The sequence below is a fragment of the Protomyctophum parallelum genome (assembly GCF_964188405.1).
Source record: "Protomyctophum parallelum genome assembly, chromosome: 22".
NCBI classification, from domain to species: Eukaryota; Metazoa; Chordata; class Actinopteri; order Myctophiformes; family Myctophidae; genus Protomyctophum; species Protomyctophum parallelum.
In genome coordinates, this window is record NC_139714.1 from 30005235 (window position 1) to 30029905 (window position 24671).

General features: G+C 43.4%; 2 protein-coding genes across 2 annotated transcripts; both read right to left on the minus strand.

Annotated features, from left to right (window-relative positions):
• Positions 1–3918: 3918 nt before the first annotated feature.
• Positions 3919–4455, minus strand: nup62l (nucleoporin 62 like; the record flags this gene model as incomplete). The annotated part of the gene is made up of 1 exon (XM_083757626.1): positions 3919–4455. The coding sequence occupies one exon, from the start codon at positions 4453–4455 to the stop codon at positions 3919–3921; it is 537 nt and encodes a 178-aa protein (XP_083613752.1).
• Positions 4456–6745: 2290 nt separating this feature from the next.
• Positions 6746–24370, minus strand: LOC310853203 (DENN domain-containing protein 11-like). The gene is made up of 9 exons (XM_083757444.1): positions 23461–24370; positions 20334–20433; positions 17726–17884; positions 15056–15212; positions 14758–14896; positions 11591–11722; positions 10605–10755; positions 9194–9262; positions 6746–8790 (listed from the first exon to the last, which is right to left on the minus strand). Exons 1-9 carry the CDS (start codon positions 23843–23845, stop codon positions 8595–8597), a joined length of 1488 nt encoding a protein of 495 aa, XP_083613570.1. The 5' UTR covers positions 23846–24370; the 3' UTR covers positions 6746–8594.
• Positions 24371–24671: the final 301 nt, after the last annotated feature.

Here is a 24671-nt window from a genome sequence, read left to right on the forward strand (position 1 = left end):
TGTGTGTGTGTGTGTGTGTGGCGTCCGTCTGTGAACAGCTAAACATATGCTGCCCTGAGCATCGAGCTATAGTGAAGGGGATAGGAGGCATGAAGGGCATCTCCACCAAGAGAGCAATGCTGGATCCAGTCTTTCAGCATCTCCTCCCATCTATCCAAGTCATTGGATGAGATGTAAGATACTGAAGAAGTGGATAACACAACGAATCCCATCCATCCATCCATCCATCTTCAACCGCTTATCCGTAGTCGGGTCGCGGGGGCAACAGCTCCACCAGAGAACGATCCAGACATCCCTTTCCAGAGCAACATTAATAACTTCCTCCTGGGGAACCAAAATTTCCCCACTATGAAATGTGTAAACTATGTCAGAAATGGATTCAGCATCCTCAATAACCCCCCAAATTATGGAAAAACTTGTCTATCTCGATCTGTGCCAGGTACTTTACCCATCTGTGCCAGTGACGAGATTCTCGCCCTTCATTGATTACTATTGATTCAGAAAGTCATGAAAATGACAAACGACATATTATAGTATGTCGTTTTTCATGGTTTTTGATGATAAAAACAAAGATGAAAATGTTGCAACTGATTCAACCCATTATAAAAAACAGAGTGATGCAAATTGCGGCTACTGGCAGAAATACTGAGTGAAAGCCCAGCTCCTTGTTTCTAACATGGGTAAGGGTTACACAATACTTAATAGACTGTCTCTCTTCCTCCTTTTTTAGTCCCACGGTGCTCCACTCCTCTCAGAACCTTGATTACAGTTGATTGACACCTGGCTCCCCATTGGCATTGTGTCCTTGAGCTTGGTCCTTGAGATGTATAACAAACCAGTCTGCAATCCACCCGACCGCCTTGCTGTATAGCCAACTGGTATTTGTATTATTAACTTGAGTTGAACAATGTTTTAGTGTTTTATTGATAATTTCACCTTTTGTTGTTGAATTATTATTAGTTGAATTATTATTAGTTTACTTTTTGTAAATTAATGCCCTACTTCATTATACTACAGTCACAAAAGCATCAAAAGTAGAAGATTCACAAGCTAGAAACGCTGCGTGAAGCGACATGTTTTGAGCTTGCAGGTCGGCTGTTCTTGAAAGCAACAGTTTCGGTTTTTTGGAGGTTTCCACGACATGGACAATATGTTTGTAGGAATGTCATTGTGGAACATATACATATTATACACTATAATGTATTTGGAATCCACTGTGTGACACTCTGTTAGTGTTACACATTTTGAACTCAACTCTTTGCTTCCGGGGGTCCCTGCCTCCGGCACAAAATATCATTTTGGGGTCCTTGACCACGGCGTTGACAAATGAGGCCGAAATATAATAATATGATTTTATATTTTATGTGATCATTGAGGGGCGCCCTCCTATGCCCAGCTTTGTGTGTACCCCATAGTGATGATTTGATTGGCTGAGCATAGAATGTGAGGATAAAATGTGAGGACAGAAAACTAAGCGAGGACGCCAAAAGTGATTGGCATGCTACTTCTATGATCACTTAATACCAAACAATGCACGGCCACAACATAATTAGCATGCTACTTCTATGATCACTTAATACCAAACAATGCACGGCCACAACATAATTAGCATGCTACTTCTATGATCACTTAATACCAAACAATGCACGGCCACAACATAATTAATGTCCCTGACCTGGTGGAAATCTGTGCTCCGAGGAGCACTTATTCTATAGTTAACGTCATTATCGAGAGCTCAGATGTTCCAATGCTCTCCTTGTCTCCCGTTTCCTCTCCATCGCACTTCAACTGCCTCTCAGACAGAACCAATTCTGGGGCGACACCCTACAGTCTATGGGTGACACCCAGCTTCTTCCAGAAATTGCTGTCTGGAAGAAACAACCTAACTGCATTTTTGAGGGTTTGATTTTTGTCTTTTTATTTCAAAAATCAATGCTATTGAACAATGCTATATTTTTATTTATTTTTCCTGAAAGATTTAACATTTTGAGTTATGTGGTTGGTCTCTTCCAGACAGAAGAGGTGTGCTCTGGATTAAGAGCGTCTGCTAAATGCCTTGTGACGAAAAGAGAGCTGAGCCAGAAGGCAAAGCTCTCTGTCTACCGAGCGATCTTCGTTCCTACTCTCACCTATGGTCATGAAGTGTGGGCCATAACCGAAAGAATAAGGTCGTGAATACAAGGGGCCGAAATGAGTTCTCCGACGGGTGGCTGGCATCTCCCTTAGAGATATGATGAGAAGTTCAGTCACACGAGAGAGACTCAGAGTAGAGTCGCTGCTTCTGCGCCTAGAAAGGAGCCAGCTTAGGTGGTTCGGGCATCTGGTTAGGATGCCACTCGAGTGTCTCCCTATAGGGAGGTCCTCGATGCACGTCCCACTGGTAGGAGATCCCCGGGCAGGCCAAGGATGATATGGAGGGATTACATCAACTCACTCACTGGCCTTGGAACGCCTCTGGATCCCCCAGGAGGAAGTTACTAATGTTGCTCTGGAGAGGGAAGTCTGGAGCTCTCTGGTGGAGATGTTTCCCCCACGACCCCACGATTGTATGCATATGCACTTGGTTTTTAATCTGTCTTTTTAAGGGGCACTAGCCCCTTCTATAAACAGCTTTTGTCCCCACACGGTAAGAGAATTCTGGTCAAAATGTCTGCTAAAATTTGTCCCTGCCCGTCAGAATTTATGACGTGAATTAAACATCAAAAGCCATTGACATTGAAGGGAACATTTACGTCATATGTAAACGAGCAAATCAGCTAACCAATCACAGGCAACAGGCATTCTTATTGGCCAGTATGAGATGATGCATGATGATGTACAATGATAAGAGCGCCCCTCACTTCACATGGGTGTGACAGCTTGCAGACTAAGTAGGCCTACAGCACAGAAAGAGACACTTAACTCCCCAGTGGGCCCATTGTGGTACAAATGCTGCTGAGAACTCGGAGCATCTCGCTTCTGCTTGAGCAGTTGCTAAGCAACAAAGACAAAAAGAAGGGTGAAAATATTTCTGTATGATGTTAAAGGCTACTTGATGAAAGTCGCCTTTATAACATGCCTGGCCTTATGAACTAGCAAGCAGTGTGTGTGTGTGTGTGTGTGTGTGTGTACACACGTGTTTTGTGTTTCTACGTATCAAGTATGAACCAAGGAGGATAGCCCCTGCTATGTCCAGCTTTTCATGTAGGCTATGTGCACAAACTTTGTCCTACACAAACATTAAATCCCATTGACAATGAATGGACAGTTTTGAGTGTTCGTGTAAACACAATCATTGAAGACAAAGGAGAGGACGCAAATTCTGATTGGCCGGAATGAGATGATGTATGATGACGTACGATGATAAGCTCGCCCCTCACTTCACACGGGTGTGATTTATTATTTTTTACCACTGCAGCATGAGTTATGTAAGGTCTTCCTTCAGCGGGCATGAATGCTTTACGAGGATGGCATGGAGAGATCCGAACCCCCACCGCATGTGGGTTATGTAAGAAGAGCAGGGCATCAAACACCTTACCAGACGGCCTACTCTCAGCTCATGAGATTTGTTTTCCGGAATGGCAGGGGAGGCAAACCAGACCACGTTTGTGTAAAAGGGGCCTCCGGATAACCACTCATAATGGCTCCTCGTGTTCACTTGCATTTGGGCTGCAGTGTCTCGTCATTCTGCAGTTCCAGACTCACAGCCTGACATTCAGTTTTCCATTAGATCCTGGATTGATTCTCTGAGCCTCACAAACAATCAATATCTGGATCTCTGCCATTGTCGGTTCAAAAGAGGTCCAAATCCAGCACCCTGCTGCTTGTGAAATGCAGCAGGGTTTCAACAAGTGATATGTTGTTGTTGTTTTTTTTATATATAAAAAAACTTTTTTCACAGGAAATGTAGGCTACATCTTCAGGCAATAAGTGAGGCTGTCACAATTTGGACACATCCTCCACTCTCCTCTGTAGAAGAACTGTATTCTGATCAATCCACTGAAGTGAATCCAAATGGGCATTGAGAATTTTGCAGATCTGATGAAGTGGATCACTGGTATCCGCTGGGCCATAGGATGTGTTGAGGTGCTCAATGATCTCCTTCAGATCCTGTGACATCTTTTTGAGCTGTGCGTCTATGTTCTCGGCGAGCTTGTATGTTTTCTCGCGCTCTACATCTGCGTTCTGGTTGGTGGTTCTGCTGCTCTGCTCTTCCATAGACTTCTCCAGTGGGGAAAGCAAGTCCTCCAGCTCATTCTGTTGGGACAGGATGAAATCCAGCTCCTGATTCAGCCGTCTCTGATCCAGTTTAAGTTTTTCCATTTCCTTGTGCTGGGATGTGATCATCTCGCCATTCATTATTAGCATGCGATCCCAGTCATTAACCTTAGTTGCCTGCTCGTGGAAATGTCTCTCTTGGTCCTCTAGGTCGATACTCCACTTGTTGATCAGATCTTCGAGCTGGGCGTAGGTCATTTCAGTTGACGTACTGCTTATAGTGGCTGCAGGTTTGGCAGTCGCTCCAAAGCTAAGCCCCCCACTTGGGTTAGTGCTACTGGCCTGGTTGTTCTTCGATTGGAAGCCGGCATAACCTGAAGAGAAAGCAGGGGCAGCCAGGGATGTTGGGACACTTGTGGCTGTTAAAGCGGGTGATGCAGTACGGGCTGCTGTAGTAGCCTGGACATTGCTGGGGATCTTGAATGCCGAAGGAGGTGCTGTTGTTCCTGCAGGTTGCGCATGAGGCTGCATTTGAGACTGTGATGTACTCCCAAAGACAGACCCCCCTGCAGGTTGAAAAGAGAAGGTCCCTCCACTGGCAGGGATCTTTGCAGAGGCACTAAAGTTAAAGTTCTGTGGAGCTTGAAGCGGCATTTGAGCCTGTGACATCTGTGATCGATTTCCAAAGCCCCCAGACGCAGGTGAGGCGGCAGTGGTTGTCGGAGTCCCAAAAGGGAAGGCTCCTCCTCCACCTGCAATGCTCTTTGCAGGGCCGCCAAAGTTAGACCCGCCAAAACCAGAGGAGCCAGTAGGGCCGGCCAGGGAAGCTGGGACACCAGGTGCTACCGTGGACGCCACCGGTGGAACTTGAGGGTGTAGTTGACCTGAGGAAAACAACCCACCTGGAGGGGCGGCAGCAGTGGATGCTGCATTGGTGAAAGAGAAGAGTCCTCCTCCACCTGCAGTGCTGGTTGGAGGGGCATCAAAGCTAAAAGCCCCAGTGCCGGGTGTTGTGGCAGCAGACCTAGGGGTTCCTCCGAATGTGAACCCCGTATTTGAGGTTGGACCAAGGTTGAAATCACCGTTCATGCTTGTTCTCTAAGCAAAAAACACAATTGATTGAAGAGTAGAGTTTATATACAGTATACACATTTTGACATCATCACTCTCTGGTGTCTGATTGGCTCTCAGTCGGATCCAGAACTACCAATCTGACAATATGATTGAGTTCATAATGTAATAAACTAGCCTATGTATTAAAAGACCATAATGTAACAAAAAGCTCAAAATGTAACAGAATAACGGATTTTTGTATAACACATCGTCGACCTGACTGATACAGTATGCCCATATATGGAGATCTCTGTATCTTTTATGCCTCTTTATTGCCCATATATGGCTGAGTCATGGTGACATGAGTGTGTGTGCGTGTGTGTGTGTGCACTTAGGCCGGGGCAGAATAACCAGTAGTGGTTGGTTATAACCGGTCGCCAGCCAGGAGTATGGACTTTAATGTTTGTTTAGAGCCCAATTAAAAATAACCAGTCGTCAGCCAGGTGTATGGACTTTAATGTTTGTTTAGGGCACTAAATGACAACGTAAGACGTCATCTGGCTGATATATAAATACTGCCATGGCTGCGCGCCTCACTTCACACAAGTGTGATTTTATAAGGTAATCTTTAAAATTGCGATCATGGCGAGGTATGAAAAACCAACAACCTGTAGCTACAGGCTTTCTTTTATTAACGTGACATCAGTGTTGTCCTCGTACTAATTGTCAGTGGTGTACTTTCTTCTTGAAACAATTTACAGTAAAATGAACAGTGAAAGTGTTTTAATCCATTCAAGTCTAGAGATGTCTGCCTTAGCTTTGGATAGACTGTAAAGATAGCATGTATACAGTAAAATGTATTGTTCATTGTCTCCACCAGGCCGAAGGCATGTGGGGAGAGTATGTTTTGCACTCCGTCCGTCCGCGTGTCCGTCCGTCCGTTTGTGTGTGTGTGTGTCCGTCCGTCCGTCCGTGAACAGCTAATCTCGGCCACCGTTAACCCGGTCGATACCAAATTTTGCACACACACTCCCTGGATGCCAACCATGAACCTCTGCCCCAAACTTTCCAGAACGGCCTGTTATAGCGCCACCAGGAGGCCGCTTTGTGCAAAACAAGTTTTTGCACAGTACACCTATAGATTTTGTCCAAACATCACGCAAATTGGTACACAGTCTCTCTAGAGCCATTCAACCAAACCGGTCTTTCACATTTATCAGACTCCATCCTGATTGGTTAAGATTGGCTTCCAAAGTTCACAGGAGTGCTCAGTTTCAAACAAAATGCTGCAAATCATGAACACATCGCGTGATTTCCGTGAAATTGTGCACGCACATTCCCACTAGGCCGAGGACGAAATGCCACATGAACAATTTCAACTCAGCCTCAAGGTGGCGCTATAACTGGCCGAAAAGTGTTTTTACCTCTAACTGCACGGATCTGTGGATAACCTGGTGGAGACCTGTGCCCGGAAGGGCACTTTTTCTAGTTTATCCATGTAACTCTGAAGGTCCGCACAACCAGGAGCGCTTTTTAAATTAAATGAATTCAAATAAATGCATGGACCTCACCAAATTAATATAGTTTGATGTGAAATATTCGCAATGCATTTTGGGATTGTTTATTCGTCACGCTGCCTATGTGTGCGTTGAGATTGTACAAATGGAACCAAATTAAACTGCAAGGGTCCATTTGGTGACATGTGTACACCCTCAGAGTTGAATTAACATGATTGCAGGTTCTATGATCTATGATTACAAAACACATTCAACTGATACCCTCCTCCTTCACAGATAGACGTAACAGTAGTTGGATATTTAAAGTCATTAAACAAATAGAAATAGAAAACACAATTATTGAATATTTACATTCAAAGCAAATGATATAAATAACACAGAAGTATTGCAGAGTGTAACTCATTAACAACTTTGAATGTGGTTCAAGTAGGCTGAAATGTATGGCATACCGGTCCTCCAGAAGACAGCACTTTAGAGTGACCAAAGCAACTTGAACTTCTCAGAAGCACGGTAACAGGCCTTAAAGTGAGTGCACTTCAGTGGATTTGTACATTTTCACATGTTAGCACAATGGTCTCAACTAGTTTCACATTACTGTCTTCAGATGCAGGCCCATATTATGTATCAAATGGCCTAATAGTGATTAAAGTCAGAACATCTCAATCTGATATCCAGTGTTCTCAGAAACACTGAAGACTGAACTGCATAGGGCCTCTCAATATAACAGCTTAAAAACAGTCAACAACAACACCGCTGCATGGCAGGTGACTTGCTGAGAAACTGAAAATAATTTACCTCAATTAAAAACCAAAAGCCCTAAGCCAGACATTCAAAGATCAGAGCCTCTTGTTTCTTCATATTTTAAACCTGCTATAATCTTATCGAAGTGTCATCTCTTGACAACTTGTAAGGTCACCCATCAGTACTACATTGGCTCATGTGATCAGCTTAAAGTACGGTACTGCCGTACACGATGCATGACAAAATATTCTAATTTTACATTCTCATTACGGCCTGTCATTTAGACCCGCAGTGGCTGTCTGTATCACAAAACTCTTCTTCTTATGTATTTTCTTAATTAAATTATAGATTGTCTGTATTTCTGCTTACAGGTATACCTCTATGAGCATTCTTAAATTATACCAAAGCACACTAACCACCTACTAATGGCACAGGTCAGGCTCAGATCTGAGATGAATGCACTTAACAATTTATAATCCAGCACTTGAAACAAGGAGAGGGAACTGGGAGAGATAGACCCCTCTCACACAAGCACGCACGCACAGTCGCACACAGCAAATAGGTTATGAATCTGCATTTGTATTTACAGGACGGCTGTAGTTTAGCAGTCCATGTTGCACATCCATGATCGTCGAAAGAAGCTCGGGGGTTCCCAGGGTTACCTCCCAGGTTTAGCCACACTTGTACTGACTACTTAGACACTTTTTTGCGACAGCATTTCTTAAATTTAGAATAGATACATCTATAATACACTTAACTGAAAATAATCCATTATTTCAGTCAGCCAAATGGAGGTATTGCAACTGGAGAGTGAGTTTGCCTCCAGGGGATGTTGTACAATGTGGAATTGACCACATTTGCATTCATCCTGTGTCTGCATTGGAGTTTGTGAGAGCAGATCCATGACGAGAGCAGATCCATGATGAACATAACTGTGTTTAAATTTAGACAGAGCTGTACTGTACCACATTTCTAGAGGTACCAGAGTCTCTGGGAGGCTAACGTTGGCCTTAAAGTGGCTCAAGTTGAATAACCCCCTTTGAAAGTCCAACCTGATGAAAGGCAGGTAGCCGGCCCGGTGCACTTTCAGCTGCAGCAGAGCTGGTCCGACACCAGCAGGGTGTCATAGCCATAGATCTCCAGCAGGTGGAGCAAGAACAGCCGGTCTCCATGCGGGTCCAGGCCCATGGCCCTCACGCTCTCCTGTGTCAGTGTGGGATCGGGGCTCCCCGCCACCTCACTCAGAGTCTGGAAAATCCTGTTGTTCTGCTCCAGGAAAAAGCTAGGGAAATAAAATGACAGGTGAGTCTAATTGACAGCAACATGAGAGTGTAATGCAATACAATAAAATGAAAGCCAGTCAAGAGTTGTGGGTTATCTTGCGCGGATGATAGACACTAATGTCTTTAAAGCTCTTGATCAAGATGATAGATTTATTGTTATCCTATAGGACTGAGTACACCGAATCTGTTATAATTCCAGTAGATAAACACATGGCATATGCTAGAATTATTGCTAAATTATGTAATTAAGTTAACCATTACGCAAAGCACAAGGTACATCAAAAGAACAATTAAATTAAATCAAGCTGTCCTGTTCCTCTGCCTAAGAATTGTTCACCAGATGTTGAAAAGGTCTTGAGTACTCTAATTATATACAAACAGAATTTACTCTAATATACTTACAGAATAAAGAGATCCTCTTCACTTGACACACAGTCTCCATTCTCCTCCTGTGAGTAGAGCAACATTTGCCTGCACACACACACACACACACACACACACACACACACACACACACACACACACACACACACACACACACACACACACACACACACACACACACACACACAATCAAATTGTATCTACATTCTACAGTATGTAAATACAATATACTAAAACAAGCACATCTACATCTGCATCAACCTTTTCAGGCCGTGATCCCACAAAATGATCACATTTAAACTGGAGACCCTCCAAATTAATTGGGGACCCCCCAAAATAATCATATTTTAATTTTTTTACAAAGTATGTTTCTAACAACACATTTCTTAGATACCGAAAGAATTTAAGACTGATGGGGGGTTATTTCTGGCCTAACCTATGGTCGCACACCGGTAATGAGAGAGCCGTTCGTTGCGCGGATATTTTGGTTAATTTAATCTGGCAGTCAAAGTTAAGATCATCCGAGACCTGGAGGTGTGGCCAATGCTGTTTAACTATTTTGAGTGGCCAAACAGCATTGGCCACACCTCCAGGTTAAGTCACAAGAACTGGTACTTAAAGGACCACTTCACCACTTTTCAACGTATCTTCATATAATAGGTCCTCACTAATAATCATGAGGATAAAATGGCACAATAGGAGGGCTGTGGGCAGTTCAGAAACTCGTCCACCAGTGACATCATCGTTAGGCAGATTTGCCTAACGATGGCATCCATTTTCGCATTACAACTTTTCAGGACTAGAAAGCCTGCCATTTTCTATGAGCTTGGATTCCCCATCGATGATGTCACTGGTGGACGGGTTTCTGAACTGCCCACAGCCCTCCTATGAGACACAGACTGAGTAGATCTTTCTTTTGCCATTTTATCATGATTATTAGTGAGGACCTATTATAGGAAGATGGGTTCAAAAGTGGTGAAGTGGTCTTTTAAGACAACACGCAAAATAGTGCCCTGAGGCTTATTTTATTGTGAATCTCGCCTCCACTTCCCCACAGGTTGCCACAATGTTAGAAACAGCTACAGTGATGGCCTAATCATTAGGCCATCACTGTAGCTGTTTCTAACATTGTGAAATGTGAAATTTAACGTGTTGCTGACTGTTTACCGTCCCTCTCACACGCGCGCACACACACACACACAGACACACCGCCTCCTGGCCGCTGCAGACCCAGAGGCTCTGTGCAGAGTGAGACCCCGATATTTATTTATCGGGTTAACGCAGCACGTTAACGCCGATGTGCCCCGACATTTTTAGGCTATGAAAAGTGTTACTTTCGGACAAATCTCGCGGCACACCTGGACAGATCAAACGGCACAGTAAAGTGCCGCGGTACATAGGTTGAGAAACACTGGCCTAATGTGCCCACCTCTGTTCAGTGAGTTTGCGGTACTTGTCCCTGTCTGCAGCGCTGAGGCGGAGTAGAGGCTTCAGACCTTCTCTGTAGGTCTTCACATTCTGGTTGTCCACGTATACATCATAGAGATCCTTTTTCTCCTCGAAGATCTTCTCAGTGGTGCCTGCACGCACACGGGCACACACACACACACACACACCCACACACACAAACACACACACACACACACACACACACACACACACACACACACACACACACACACACACACACACACACACACACACACAAACACACACACACACACAACTTTACATTTTGCTCTTGATTGTGTGCACAGCCATGCTGATGTGACACAAATTCTGGGTAACAAAAACTGAAGTTTGATCAAACATACTCTAATATAAACTAAGGGGCAGTGTGTGTGTGTGTGTGTGTGTGTGTGTGTGTGTGTGTGTGTCCCCGCTAGAATGACCATACGTCCTCTTTTACCCGGACATGTCCTCTTTTTGGGGGCTGTCCGGCCTGTCTGGGGTTTTTTTCTTCTAAATTCCTTCAAATGTCGGTGTTTTTGTTTTGTGTTTACCATTTGGAAATACACTGAGAAGCGGATTTCCACCCCACACCCCAGAACGTGTATAATTCATAATACTCTACCCTATTCAATAGGGTAGAGTATTATGAATTATACACGTTCTGGGTCTATTGCAAAATCGCTCAAAGCTGGACCTTTTAACAACTTTTTTGTTTTTACTGGACGATGATGGAGGTCAGATTGAACTTTGCTCAAATATGGAGGTAACCGATGTCTTTGTACATCATAGACTGGCCGCATGAAGTCCGAGATCCACATAATGCTGTCTTATTATCGTCCAGTAGGAAGTAGGGAATCCCATGTACTTCATGCACCTGTTGACATGCATACCCGTCAACGACGTGTCATAATCTCTGCAGTGAAAAAGGGCCTCTGGTCGCCCATGCCTGCTGAATCCACTCACATGCTACGTAGGCCAGCTCATTCTCCAGGGCGCTGATGTCCGCCACGTTGACATAAAAGAAGGGGCGGAACTCTGGAACAGCCACGCCCACTCCTGGGATGGAGACGTTTGCCAGGCAGCAGCAGCAGTAGACTGGGGGGAGAGAGGAGACTACACTGACTCATGGAGAAATACCGTGGGATGGAAAGTGTGTGCGTGTGTGTTTCCGTCTGTACGAGGACTCACATGGTTGATATGGTAAATGTTAAATGGTGCATTTATTATATATATATAGCGCCTTTATCCAAGGCGCTTTACATTGCATTGCATTACATTCACCCATTCACACACACATTCATACACCGATTGCGGCAGAAGCCATGCAAGGAACCAACCAGCAAATCAGGAGCAATTTGGGGTTCAGTGTCTTGCCCAAGGACACTTCGACATGTATACAGGAGGAGCCGGGATTCGAACCGCCGACCCACGGATCATTGGACGACCTGCTCTACCTCCTGAGCCACAGTCGCACCACATATGTATATGTATATTAGGCTGCGAAAGCGAAACCCCATTTGAAAACGTGTAGTAGTCCCCATAAGAGTGGATATTATGTTGTTAGATTTAGTACAGATTGTCCACTGTAAGTACAAACTGTACTGTTTAGTACAAACTGTCCACTGTAAGTGGGGAGAAAACAATGAAACCTATATGATCTTCAATAGTAATTCTTATTATACGTTTCTCATTGGGCCTTAAGTTCTAGCCGTGAAATAATACTGAAATTAAACTGTTGCTTATTTTGCTGGGGGCCCCATTGAGAACCACTGTTGTAGAGGAATTAAGCATAATTTAGTTCTCCTATCCTAAAATCCTTGGATCCTAAACTCTGCTCTAACATTTCCCTCAAATAGATGTCATAGCTCAAAGTTCTCAAGGTGGGGTCCAAACAGAGACCCCCAGGTGTCTTGAGGGGGTTCCCCAGCTAAATGTATTAATATACTGTAACATCAAAGTCATTCTACCCACTTTAAACCTATACACTGTAGGTCTACATAGGCTTTTTGAAAACTGACGATCTACAAGCTCACAACGTACCGCGGTGCAACATGTTGTCAGCTTGTAGATCTGCAATTTTCAAAACAATCTTGAAAAAAGCGTACCCCCCTGTCGCACCCCTCTCCATCTTTTGCTAATGATCTAAATATCTTTTTCAGCCGCATAAGGAGAAGAGACTGGAGCAGCACGGACATTTAGAGCCTTTTATTTAGGTGCTGAGTATACAAAACGACTAACGTTTCGACCTTGCGGTCTTCATCAGAGTCTTTTTCAGCAGTTTTGATAAGAATGACTTCAGTGCTGAGCGTGATAGTGTGTGTATGTCCATTCCGGAGTATGTCCCCATCACACTCAGTGAAAAGGAAATTGTAGCTAGCCTTTCCTGTATTAAGCCCAACTCGGCCCCTGGGCCAGATGGCCTTAGAGGCAGAGTGTTGAAAGAAAATGTTCATGAACTTAAAGGTATTCTGTTGATGCTATTCCAGTATTCCAGCTCGTGCACTAGCACGTCGAAATTTCGTTTTTCTGCTGTTCACAGTTGTAAAAATGACAAATAAACCTATCTATCTATCTATTTGCTTGACTCTCTAACAATGCCCAATTTATGGAAAATGTCATGTATTGTGCCTCTCCCCAAGAAGCCTGGAGCCACTGAACTAAAAGACTTCAGGCCCATTGCTCTTACTTCCATTTTGGGAAAATGTTTTGAAAGAGTTATAAGCAGACAAATCACAGCGATGGTTTCTAACAGCTTAGATCATCTCCAATTTGCTTATAAAAGTCAGAGAGGAACTGATGATGCAACTATCAGCCTGTTTAACCCCCTGTCTAAGCATCTCCAAGTCCCCTCCCACTTTGCCAGGGTCCTTTTTATTGATTTTACCTCTGCTTTCAACAGCATGCAGATACATACCCTTCTGCAGAGACTCATTGACATAGGGGTAAATGGAGGTATTATCCATCTTGTCAGAGACTTCCTCTCTGACCATCCTCAACAGGTCCGTGTTAATGATACTCTGTCCGACATCACTGTGCTTAACACCGGTGCTCCACAGGGGACTATCTTATCCCCCTTACTTTTCTCCTTATATACAAATTAATTCCAGTTAGACCAGGATATGTTTCATTTGTTCAAATATGCGGATGATATGGCCCTGGTTGCCTTACTGAAGAAGGGGGACACAGTGGGGGAGGAAGCATACAGAGCACATGTGTTATCTATTCAGAACTGGTGCGATAAAAGCTCCTTAGGGATCAATGTGACAAAAATGTCATTCATGAAAAGGAACCTGTGCAGTCCATTACAATTGGTGGACAAATAGTGGAGGTAGTAGACACTTTTAAATACTTAGGCACATATATTGACAGCAAACTCAATTTCAGTGAAAATACTGACCAGATTTTTTAAACTTGTAACCAACGCCTCCACCTACTACGCAAGCTCAACTCCTTTAGAGTGAGCAAGCATATCATGGAAACAGTCTATAAAAACCTGATAGAGGGAATCTTGACTTTTAACATGTCAATGTGGTATGGCAATCTGAATGTAAAAGGAAGAAGCAAGCTGCAGCGAATAGTAACCCTAGCCTCAAAAAGAATTGGGAAGAGACAGCAACAATTAGGCTGTATCTACAAGGAGGTACTTCGTAAAAAAGCTATCAAGATAGCAAACGACCCCTCTCATCCACTCTGCAGGGAGTTCGAACTACTTCCCTCTGGTAGACGGTACAAAGTGCCAAGAGCTAACCGTAACATTTTTTTTAATTCTTTCATACCAAATGCCATTAAGGCACTAAATGATACCATGTCTCGCTAGATTTGTTTGTTTTCCAATGTATCTTCCACTGTTGTCCTGCACTTTTTTGCCATGAGAAAATAATTGTGTTAAGTGTTGTTGCTGTTGTTGTAACTGTTTGTTTTTTACTGTTTGAGACCGAAGACGAATTTCCACACGTGGACAATAAATGAAACTAACTAACTAAAACATATGTGAAATTAGGAATATTTTTGGAACATTTTAGTGACACAGATCTTGTATGGGGTGATCCCTGGCACAAAACGTTTTGAGCACCAGTGTCATATAGGCTAGCTCACACTGTCAGAAGAAAGAAAGCCGCGGGACTCCTCACCTCGGTAGCAGACGACCCCTACAGGAGGAGGGGAGAAGATGAGAATGCGTCTCCTGAGCAGAGCCAGTTTCCACAGCACCATGATCTGTTCCCCAAAGAACCTGATGAACTGGGACATGCAGCCTGCTGGGTGGGTGATCTGGACACAGAAGTACAGGAAGACCAAACCGCACAGTGCTTAGCTAACAAAATGTCATTGTTGGGGCAAGAAAACCTTTATCGTCATATTTCATGTTTTATGTTTATGTTTGTTTTTCCCCGTAAATTAATACCCCACGTAAATAGGTAAGTCCCCAACCTTCATTTCAGGGTGCATGCTGTGATTGAGTGCAGCTCCCCAGGCGTTGGCCGGACATGCAGTAACAGCCTCTTCACCACTGGGTGGCAGCAAAGCTCTCTTGTCTTCATAGAAGGCTTCCAAAGGAGAGTAGTGTCCAGGAGACTGCAGCTGGAGCCTGGTGGAAATGAAATACAATGACACAGAATGAACAAACACGTGACACATAAGACATTAACCTGAATGCTGTTGGAACAAAACACATTTTCTTCTAAGCTATTGAAGAAACCTATTGGGATATTAGAAAAACAGGGCTCGCCTCTCGGATGGTGCATCGTGAGGACTAGGGGTTTGAATCCTCAGCGGTGCTTCCGGCTTTAGCCAGGCATTCCATCAAACAAAATTGACTGTGTTCGTGGGAGGGATGTCGGGCAGGGGAATTTTTGTTGCTTCACTAGTGACTTTTTTTTTTTTTTTTTTAGATATTTTTTTGCGGCTTACGCCTTTTATTGATTTTTGAAGGGACAGACAGTAGGCTGACAGGAAACGGGAGAGAGATGGGGGGATGACATGCAGTAAAGGCCGTGTCGGGCTCGGGAGTCGAACCCGCGGCACACTGCGACTGGATTACCAGTCAGGTGCCCAGACCGTTACGCCACGGCCTGGGCCTCACTAGTGACTCTTTACAGGTTGGGCAAGGCAGGTGCTGAACTATGAGGAATTAAATTAGATAGTGTGTTCCTCCACACGCACTGTTTCCATTTCCTCCCGGTGAGTCTCCTCACTGGTTTCAATAGGATCCTAAGGACCAACCGGTCTGAAGACCATCCAGACAAGACTACATACTGTAAGTCTATGGGGAAGTTGACACTTGACACTTGACTCTCTAAATTAAAAAAGTTGGGTTAAGTATGTATTAAGTTCTCAATTGGATCTTCCATGCCAGCGGGGCTCAAGAAATAAATTAGGTGTTCATAAGCCAAAGGTTATGGGTTCATGACTCCTAAAGATTTAAGAGTCATTTTCCTCTCCATCTAAAGACTTAAAGGTGGGATAACGTACAAGGCCATGTGTGACACAGCCTGGCATGATCAGGTTCATCCTTGGCCTACTGGGACTGTGCTTGCAGAGTTTTACAGTAAGCACAGTCCCACAATTAGTGTTGTTCTGCGTTGCTGCATTGATATATAAAATCCAAAAATGTGCTTCAAAATTATTCGATGAAATGAAAAAGTGATCAATAGAATAATCACTAATAGAATAATCGAGAGTTGCAGCTCCACTACATAGCCAGCAATATGTGCAGGTTTTTGTGTGCATGTGATGATCCTGAATTAAATTCAAGATCATACAATGCTTAAAGGAGCATTCAGTGATTTGGGTGATTTGGAAACCCCCCCGGTCCGCCCCGGTAACAAGATGTGCACAAGCACACGCTCTACAGTGGGGGGAAGTGCAACAGGCCAACAGCACGTGCACCAAGGCCCGGCAACACTCGATCATGATTGGATGAAGGCTTTCTCACCCGCCACAGCAAAACCAAAACTAGGTTTTTTTTCACTGGGGACAGGGAGGAACTCCAGGGAGGGAGGAACTCCTTATATGGTCAGCACACTATAGTAGGGAGGATTATCAAAAATAAATAAAGGAAAAAAGTGATATTTGAATTAAGTGAAATCACTGAATATACCTTTAAGAAGGAGAGAGAAATAGCGTGAGAGAGAAAGAGCCGGACATGACTGGCAGCACAACAGGAGCTCCTTTGTACAAAGTAGACGGGGCTCAGTAAATAACTAGGAGAGATGGAGAGATTGGATGGTGTCGGACGAGTGAGGAGCATGACAAATGCATACCACAAGGCCAGACATGGCCACGGTGTCTGTGGGAACTCTGAAGGGGGAACAGAGTGCAGAATGGAAAGTGAACAAAAGGGGATAAAAGAAGTGAAAGAGGCATTTTCAAAGTGTGACGGATTGGGGTGTGAATCCTTTCCGTGTGACGTGGTCGTAGATAATACTGTCAACTTCACCAGCTAGACTAATTGTTGTACACCGGCCTGATTATTCGCTTTCATCCTGGGCTCCCTACTTTGGGCATGACATTTATAGGCAAGTTTTTTCAAAGATTTTCAAAGAATTTCACAATTTTCTTAATTTGCAAAGATGGCTCTACAACAGGGGTTTTCAACTGATTTTGACCCAGGGACCACCATCCTGACTAAGAGCAACCTGGGGACCACCACTATTGTGCGTGGCGGGTCCATCATAGACCCACCCCACACAATAGTGGTGGGGGGTTCATGCACCACAGGGAGCTGGAGAAAATAGCTATAATATCAATATAATATCTAATAAAATACAGTGATTTTGTTAGAATGTGATGATTAAGGATTACTTAATTATGGTAATTATGGTAAACTCACATTTCATATCACACACACACACCATATAGTAAGACCTCCTGTAAGTTATTAAAAGTAAAAAATAAATAAATAAATGTTTTATTTTTTATGCATGGCCAGGGACCACCTGCAATACCGCGGACCACCGGTTGAAAACCCCTGCTCTACAAGCTCACAACATTTTCACATTATTGGTCAAATAAATAAATAGAGATAATAGTGAAATCTAGTGAATCTACAAGCCCACAATTGGCTATTTTCACTATTTATCATCTTGTGGTTATTCTTACCCGACCTGGTGCTCCAGAAAGCTCATGTAGCGGTACAGCAGGGTGTATGAGGGAGACAAGATGCCCACTGACTTCATCCTCGCGCCCCTCTCCACTGCACTCTCCACAGCCATGTTGGCAAAACAGGCCAGCCCAAAGTAACCGCCCTTACGGAAGTAGCTGTGGAGAGAGGGGACAAAAAAGAGAGTTTTTCGTAGAGAGAAAGAGAACAGAGAAGAGAGAGAAGGCCTGAGTCACAACAGTAAGGGGAGTGCCAGATGGCTGTGTCTTTTTTTGCCAAGCAACATTCCTCTGTTGTGGTGCCCCTGCCAAGAACATGAGATGGAGATGTATCCTTCCCTCCCCCGGATATATTTTTACTTGCAAAAAAGAGATTTCAACCTTACTACTACTACTACTACTACTTTGTACTACTAGGACTTATGTTCAAAGAATATGTAAAAGAAAAAAGAAAAAAAGTTTTATGAAAATTGTATGCACATTTATAATAATAATTAAAATATTAATAATAAATTAATAATTTACATTCGGTGGATATCTTTCACAATAATACATAATACATGTTCTAGACATTCTAATGATCACATTATCACAAAAATGTATTAAATGCATTTTTGTTACTTTTATCAGGGTTAAAGATTAAAGGTCATAAGTAAGTTTTGATAACAAATTGCACTATGTCCAGAGATTTTGAAGTAAATTTATGCCTCTGTGGGGGGTATTTATATGCAAATATCATGACCAATGGCATTGCAAGACTAAACAATGAACATCAATGATGATGTTTAGGTGAAAAAAGAACAGAAAAGAATGAAGTAATTAATTAAAATAGAAATGTTACCGAGAAGCATCGTTGGGTCTTACAGGGTTAATGCGTATTCGTGAATTTGAAAGATTTTACATCTCTTTAAAAATGATGCGCCTGCAGAGGTTGTCGGGAAGATTATATATACACATCATCACAAGTAGTATGTTGTTGAGCAAAGCTTATCATGAACTTTCATTTGCCACTGAGCATATTACCTACAATGATCAGAAATCCAAAGCAAAACGTTTTGTAGAGAGGACCAGGAAGATGCTAACTTCCTTCCATTAAACAATCCCTGGACCACCACTCTATGAGGCCTTAGTCACAGTGTCACACCAGTGACGGATGTGCCAGATTGCTTGTGCTTTTAGCCAGGAAACACATGTCATGGTGCCCTGCCAAGAATGAGACATAGGGCAACCCACTAATACTCTGGACTTGAAGTAGCTTCCCTCACTGTGTCTGTCTGCAGCCTTTCATGTGCACTAAGACGCTAAGACAGCATTCCTCCAAGGAAGGAAATGAACAAGCTTTTCTACTTTGATGGCTTCGAATGGGTGAGGAGGGCAGGAGGCTGCAGCTGCTCTACAACATCTAGAAACCATAGACCGCAAAAACATATGGACTCATTAACATGGAATCAGGCAGACAGAAAACAGCAAACCGGAAGTCATTTTAGTGGACGGGAGCAGGACTGCAAACGAGACACGACGGCACGGCAGCCTGGCAGTCAGAACCGGCGATAGTAACGGCAGGCGGCATTGCCGTTCAAAGTTTAAATATTTTATCTTTTTACCGTGATACTGGGCGGAATCTAGAACCGGATTTTACGTAGCTCCATAGTCCATTTCCAGGGATAAATCTCAGCAGAAAAGAAGAAAAAGAAAAACAGCACCAGCACACACAAGCAGCACAATGAAGGTTGACATCGACAATGAGAAGTTAATTATTTTAGTTGAACAGTACCCCCTTTTGTATGACACAAGTTTTGTTGTATTTATTTTATGTGGAGATAAGCAAGGGATACACTAAGTGCTGTCCTCCTTTTACTATCCATCATGTCAGAGAAACAAATTACCATGGCAACACAGCGAAAACGCCTTTTCCTTTTGTATGCGTTTTCATTTTGTCAACCTGCCGTTCCGTCGCGTCTTTTTTTTCCACCGTGCTGTCCAACAGGTGGTGCCGTTTGCAGTCTACCGCTTGCCTGAGTCCATTAATGCATCAGTCACACCATTGGTTTCTTTCTACAGACGGTCAATGAAGCCTATTTTTCAGCGATTTCAAATCTGTCATCTTTCTATATCCGGTCCGAAATACAAACAGAAATGAATGCTATTGGCTGCAACCGCAGCGAAGGCGAGTCTTCACTCAGTAGAACCAGTAGAAACCCTATGAACATACGCTACTTTATCATGAATTTTATAATTTGTGGGACCAAAATTTACTAAACGCATATCATGATGATTTAAAAAAATACTTTAAACTATGGATTGAAAACAACAAAAAATAAATGAAAAGGTTTACTAAGGTAATAAAAATCAAACAGTATAAAGTCGTCCCAAAACCTCATCGAGATTATAATGTCTTGCGACATCTGCTTTGCCCCTCAGTAGAAACATGTGCACACGCGCACACGCACGCACACACACACACACACACACACACACACACACACACACACACACACACACACACACACACACACGATTAATTCAATACACAGGACCACAATGGAAACAAGCCCCTAGGGCTTTTTGTGTTATACTTCAATCAAACGTATGCACGCCGCACACTTACATGAAGTCAGTGGTGACTCGATGGGAGCCACTGGCGATGGCTTTGAACTCCACGCCCTCCAAATCCATGTCCTTTGGCAGACACCACTCCAGCATGTTACCTAACACACACACACACACACACACACACACACAAATAAGAACACTGTTGATTACACACACACACACACACACACTGTACAGTAGGCCTAATGCTCACGCATGCGTACACACAGGAAGAGGGGGATTCAATCAGCATCACTATAATGTTTGCCGATGTTAAACAATGTATTCCTTGGAACACATTGTGAGTTCTGGCTCTCAAGAAGCAGCTGAGCAAACATGTTCTGATAGGAGCAGAGGAACAGCGGTGACTCAGCCAGTGTTGGTTTTCAACACGACGAGAGGTTTTCAGTCGGTGCTAGGCACTAGGCACTTAGGCAGACTCATCCATCAGTCAGTTTAACTGCAATCTGCTGGATGTCCAGGCCAAGGCTGCAGGCAGTGGTGGAAGCAGCTGTGGTAGTAATACCACAATATACATTTCTGTTACAAGTAAAAGGCCTTCAATATTTTACTAGGTTCAAAGTACAAAGCTATTGACATAAAAATATACTTGTAATTGTTATAATTGTTATTATACTTATATACTTGTTATTATACTAAATACTTGTTATTTGGACAAATGTTAGTAATTGTTAGTAATTGTCCAAATAACCGATTTGAAGCTCACGAGTGTGAGACCTATTTTAGTATAAATGTCTTAAATGGTTAATGTAGGTCTTTGTAATAATAATCTAAATTTGTAACTACGGTAGCAGCTATACATTTTCAAATAATTGTAGTGAAGTAAAAAGTACAATATTTGCTCAAGCTGTAGTGATGTAGAAGTATTGAAAATGGTAATACACAAGTAAAATAATAGTACCTCAAAATGGAACTTAAACACAGCATTTGAGTAAATGACTGGTGTAGGAGCCAAAATATACATTTGGTTGATGATTTTATTTTCCCCACTTGGTTTTGACTGCTTGTGTGTCTGGGCCGTGGCATTCAGTGAGAGAATGGGGGTGAGCTTAGGCTCAATATTTTCTGTTGACCGTTTATCTATACGTTTCTAGGCTAATCTACCTACGTCTAACGTTTTCATTTTATCAACCTTTTCAGTACTTTTTTCGGACTGTGTCACTCTGTCAATAAATCACCTTAACAACAGCAAGAAGTTTTCTGGATTTGTTTGAAACGCGTCATACAGTTCCTGCCAACAGCTCAGCCTCATAGCACTACTTTAATTTGGTTTGATGGGAAGAAGTAGTCGCTACAACAACTGGACTTCACCACTGACTGTAGGTGGAAGTGGAAGTTATGGTGTATAACAGAACACAAGGCACCTGTTGATATTGGAATTGAACCCTAGCATCCCTATTAATCTGGTGGCAACATTCACCAAAAACAGCTGATCTACAAGCTCACGTGTCACAATGTGCCTTGACTCGTGTTGGCAAAGACCTTTTCTTTGTTGAGCAGACCAAGTACAGAGTCGATCCCGGACAACTGTGTATTAAATATTAGTAGTATAGAGGGGTAAAGTGGTTGATATGTTTAGAGCTACAACAATGAGATTTTAGATCATGCCTTGGTGGACACTGGACACACACACACACACACACACACACACACACACACACACACACACACACACACACACACACACACACACACACACACACACACACACACACACACACACACACACACACACACACACACACACACACACACACACACACACACAAATTGTGGTTCTTCAGTGGTTCTTTGGGGGTATAGCACCACTGTGCTACACAGAACCAGTTCAGTCCCTGTATGTTTCTAGAGGTTCTTTACAGTGGTCATTCAGCTTAGGTTAGGCTCCTCGAATAGTTGTACAGTATATTACAGTATATAAATAAAGGTGCTTTTTAGAGTAATCAGAAGAGTGGGCACCAACACATTGTGGGCAATAGGTCAATATGGGCACCTCTGAAGAGCGGGCAGTGTCTGGGAAATCCAGGTACCAACACAGAGTGCATGAGGGCCCCAGGAATACTTTATACATGAAGTCTTATGGGCTTATACTGTAGGCCTATACTGTATAAAGTCTAAAGTGTATAGCATCTTCAAGATAGGCACCAAAAGAGGTTTCCTAAATTGCACTGTAAAGTAAAGTAAAGCATTCATTTAACTCTGAGACTATAGTGTACAAATGGAACTATGGGACCTGTACATCTGGTTCCATTTGTACACTCTCAGAGTTAAATAAACAGTCAAGATATCGCCTACTGTGACATGTGTGCTCACTGACGAGATCAGATTGGATTGGTTCAAGATGCATAATTACATCATATCGTTTTCACACGGTCAATACATGTCAATAAAGCCTCCAATGGTGGAATTGTGGTCGATATGACGTGGCAGGTGTGGTAATCTGATCCATAGGGGTCTTCCATCAGGCTTCATTAAAAATGAATAGACCCAGTCTGCAAGAAACCAAATCACCACCTGCTTGGTTTTAACCACAGCAGCACTCTCATCATCCCAGCATCTTAACTGACATCTCTATTCAGTTTGAACTGGCCATGGAGATGAGGAACTTGAATCATTTCAGTAAATCAATGGTAGTAAGAACCATCATTCCAAAATTGCAGTCCTCAGGGATAATATCATTATTGTAGGGCTATAAATGTATAGGGCTCATTAGCATAATTATCAGTGATGATTTAAGTATTTGTAAATCGGAATGTAGGTAGCTGTACAAATGTAACCACAATGAATGGTTACTTTTATTATGCATTAAATGTATTAACACTGAGGATTTGAAATAGGCTACATCGTGTAGTAGTGTGTAATGTACCTGCTATTACTTTGGTAAACCTCCTAGCCTAATCCTATGCATGAGTTTTTCAGTTTGGGCGTCGATATCATAGTGTAGCCAGGTACAGTACAGCTGCCTGGATAGACTGAGGCGAGGCTTTTGTCATTATGTATCTGTCCCTTTCCCCAATTCCCCATGTGGAATAATGCTGCATTCTTGTCCCGTCCGTGTTCTGTTCATGCAATTTCACTGGACTACATATATTACAATGTCTATTGCATATTTACAGTCTCACCTGATCTGGTGTTGAATGTCACCACAAAGACTGACACGATCTGGTCCTTTTCCTCCCAATTCACAATCCCGCTGTCCAGCGACACGTCCCCGGGTCCCAACCCCGAGGGATGCTCGTCTGTGTCGGGACACGGCGCAGCATCAGCCCCGATCCCGGCGGCGGAGGTCGAAGCAGGCGGGGCGCCGTCGCCGCCGCCGTCTGTCTCGGAGACGGACGCGGGACCCCCCGGACTGGTGCTCCACCCAAACCCGGGCGCGGTGCATCCCAGCGCCCGGCTGTTCGAGGGACTGCTGCTCTGCCGTTCCGATACGGGTTGCTCCGCGGAGGACGGAGCCTCCACCTCCTCCCAGTCCAGCAGGGGAGCGCGGTCGGACCTCTCCACCATCACGGCTCCTCCTCCACCGCACCGCACCGCGGCGGCTCCCTTCAGCCCGTCAGCGGTCCTCCTCCCCGCCTCGTCTCGCTGTCCTCACCGCCGCCGATGTGGAATCGTGTATGTGATGAATAGTGGTGATGATATGCAGCCGCCAGGCAGCCGCTTCCATCCGTAAAAACCAAAGCTCAACAACGTCAACAACAACCACCACGATCAATGTGTAATGAATAAAGTCACCCTTTGCTTTCAGTGTGCGGGTCTGCTGCGTTCATCCTGCGCTTGATTTTGTGTGGCTGAATTTAATCCAGATCATTTTAATGTCTAGTTGTACTGTGGTGATGTGCTCGTAAATTTGATGCTGTTGAGAGGGAGAGGGCAACTCCTTCGTGGAAGGCTGCATTCAGAGATGTCAGACTGTATCGCTCGACAATAATAGCAGATCTACCAGACCACAACATGAGCTTGTAGATTGAGCTATTTTCGGAGTATGGTTTATTACTTTACTGCTTAATCAAATAAATATAAGATAGGCCTGCCGCCTACATATAAATTGAACCATGATCCATGCATTGAACTGGCCTGGGTGTCGAACGTTTCGGAACGTCGAAGCGTTTTGCTTGTGAACGCAGCCCGTAGGAAGAGAATCACATTTCCATCTAACACACTTTCCGTATTTTTTTAAATTTTTATTTAGTGACCATTTTGTAATCTGAACCAATAGTACAATTATATAACAGAACATATATTGCACTTCTATACAAACTTTAGATGTTTTGTTTGTTTTTATCGGCGTTTTTTTTTATCCGTATGAATCTGTATGATTATTATTCTTTGC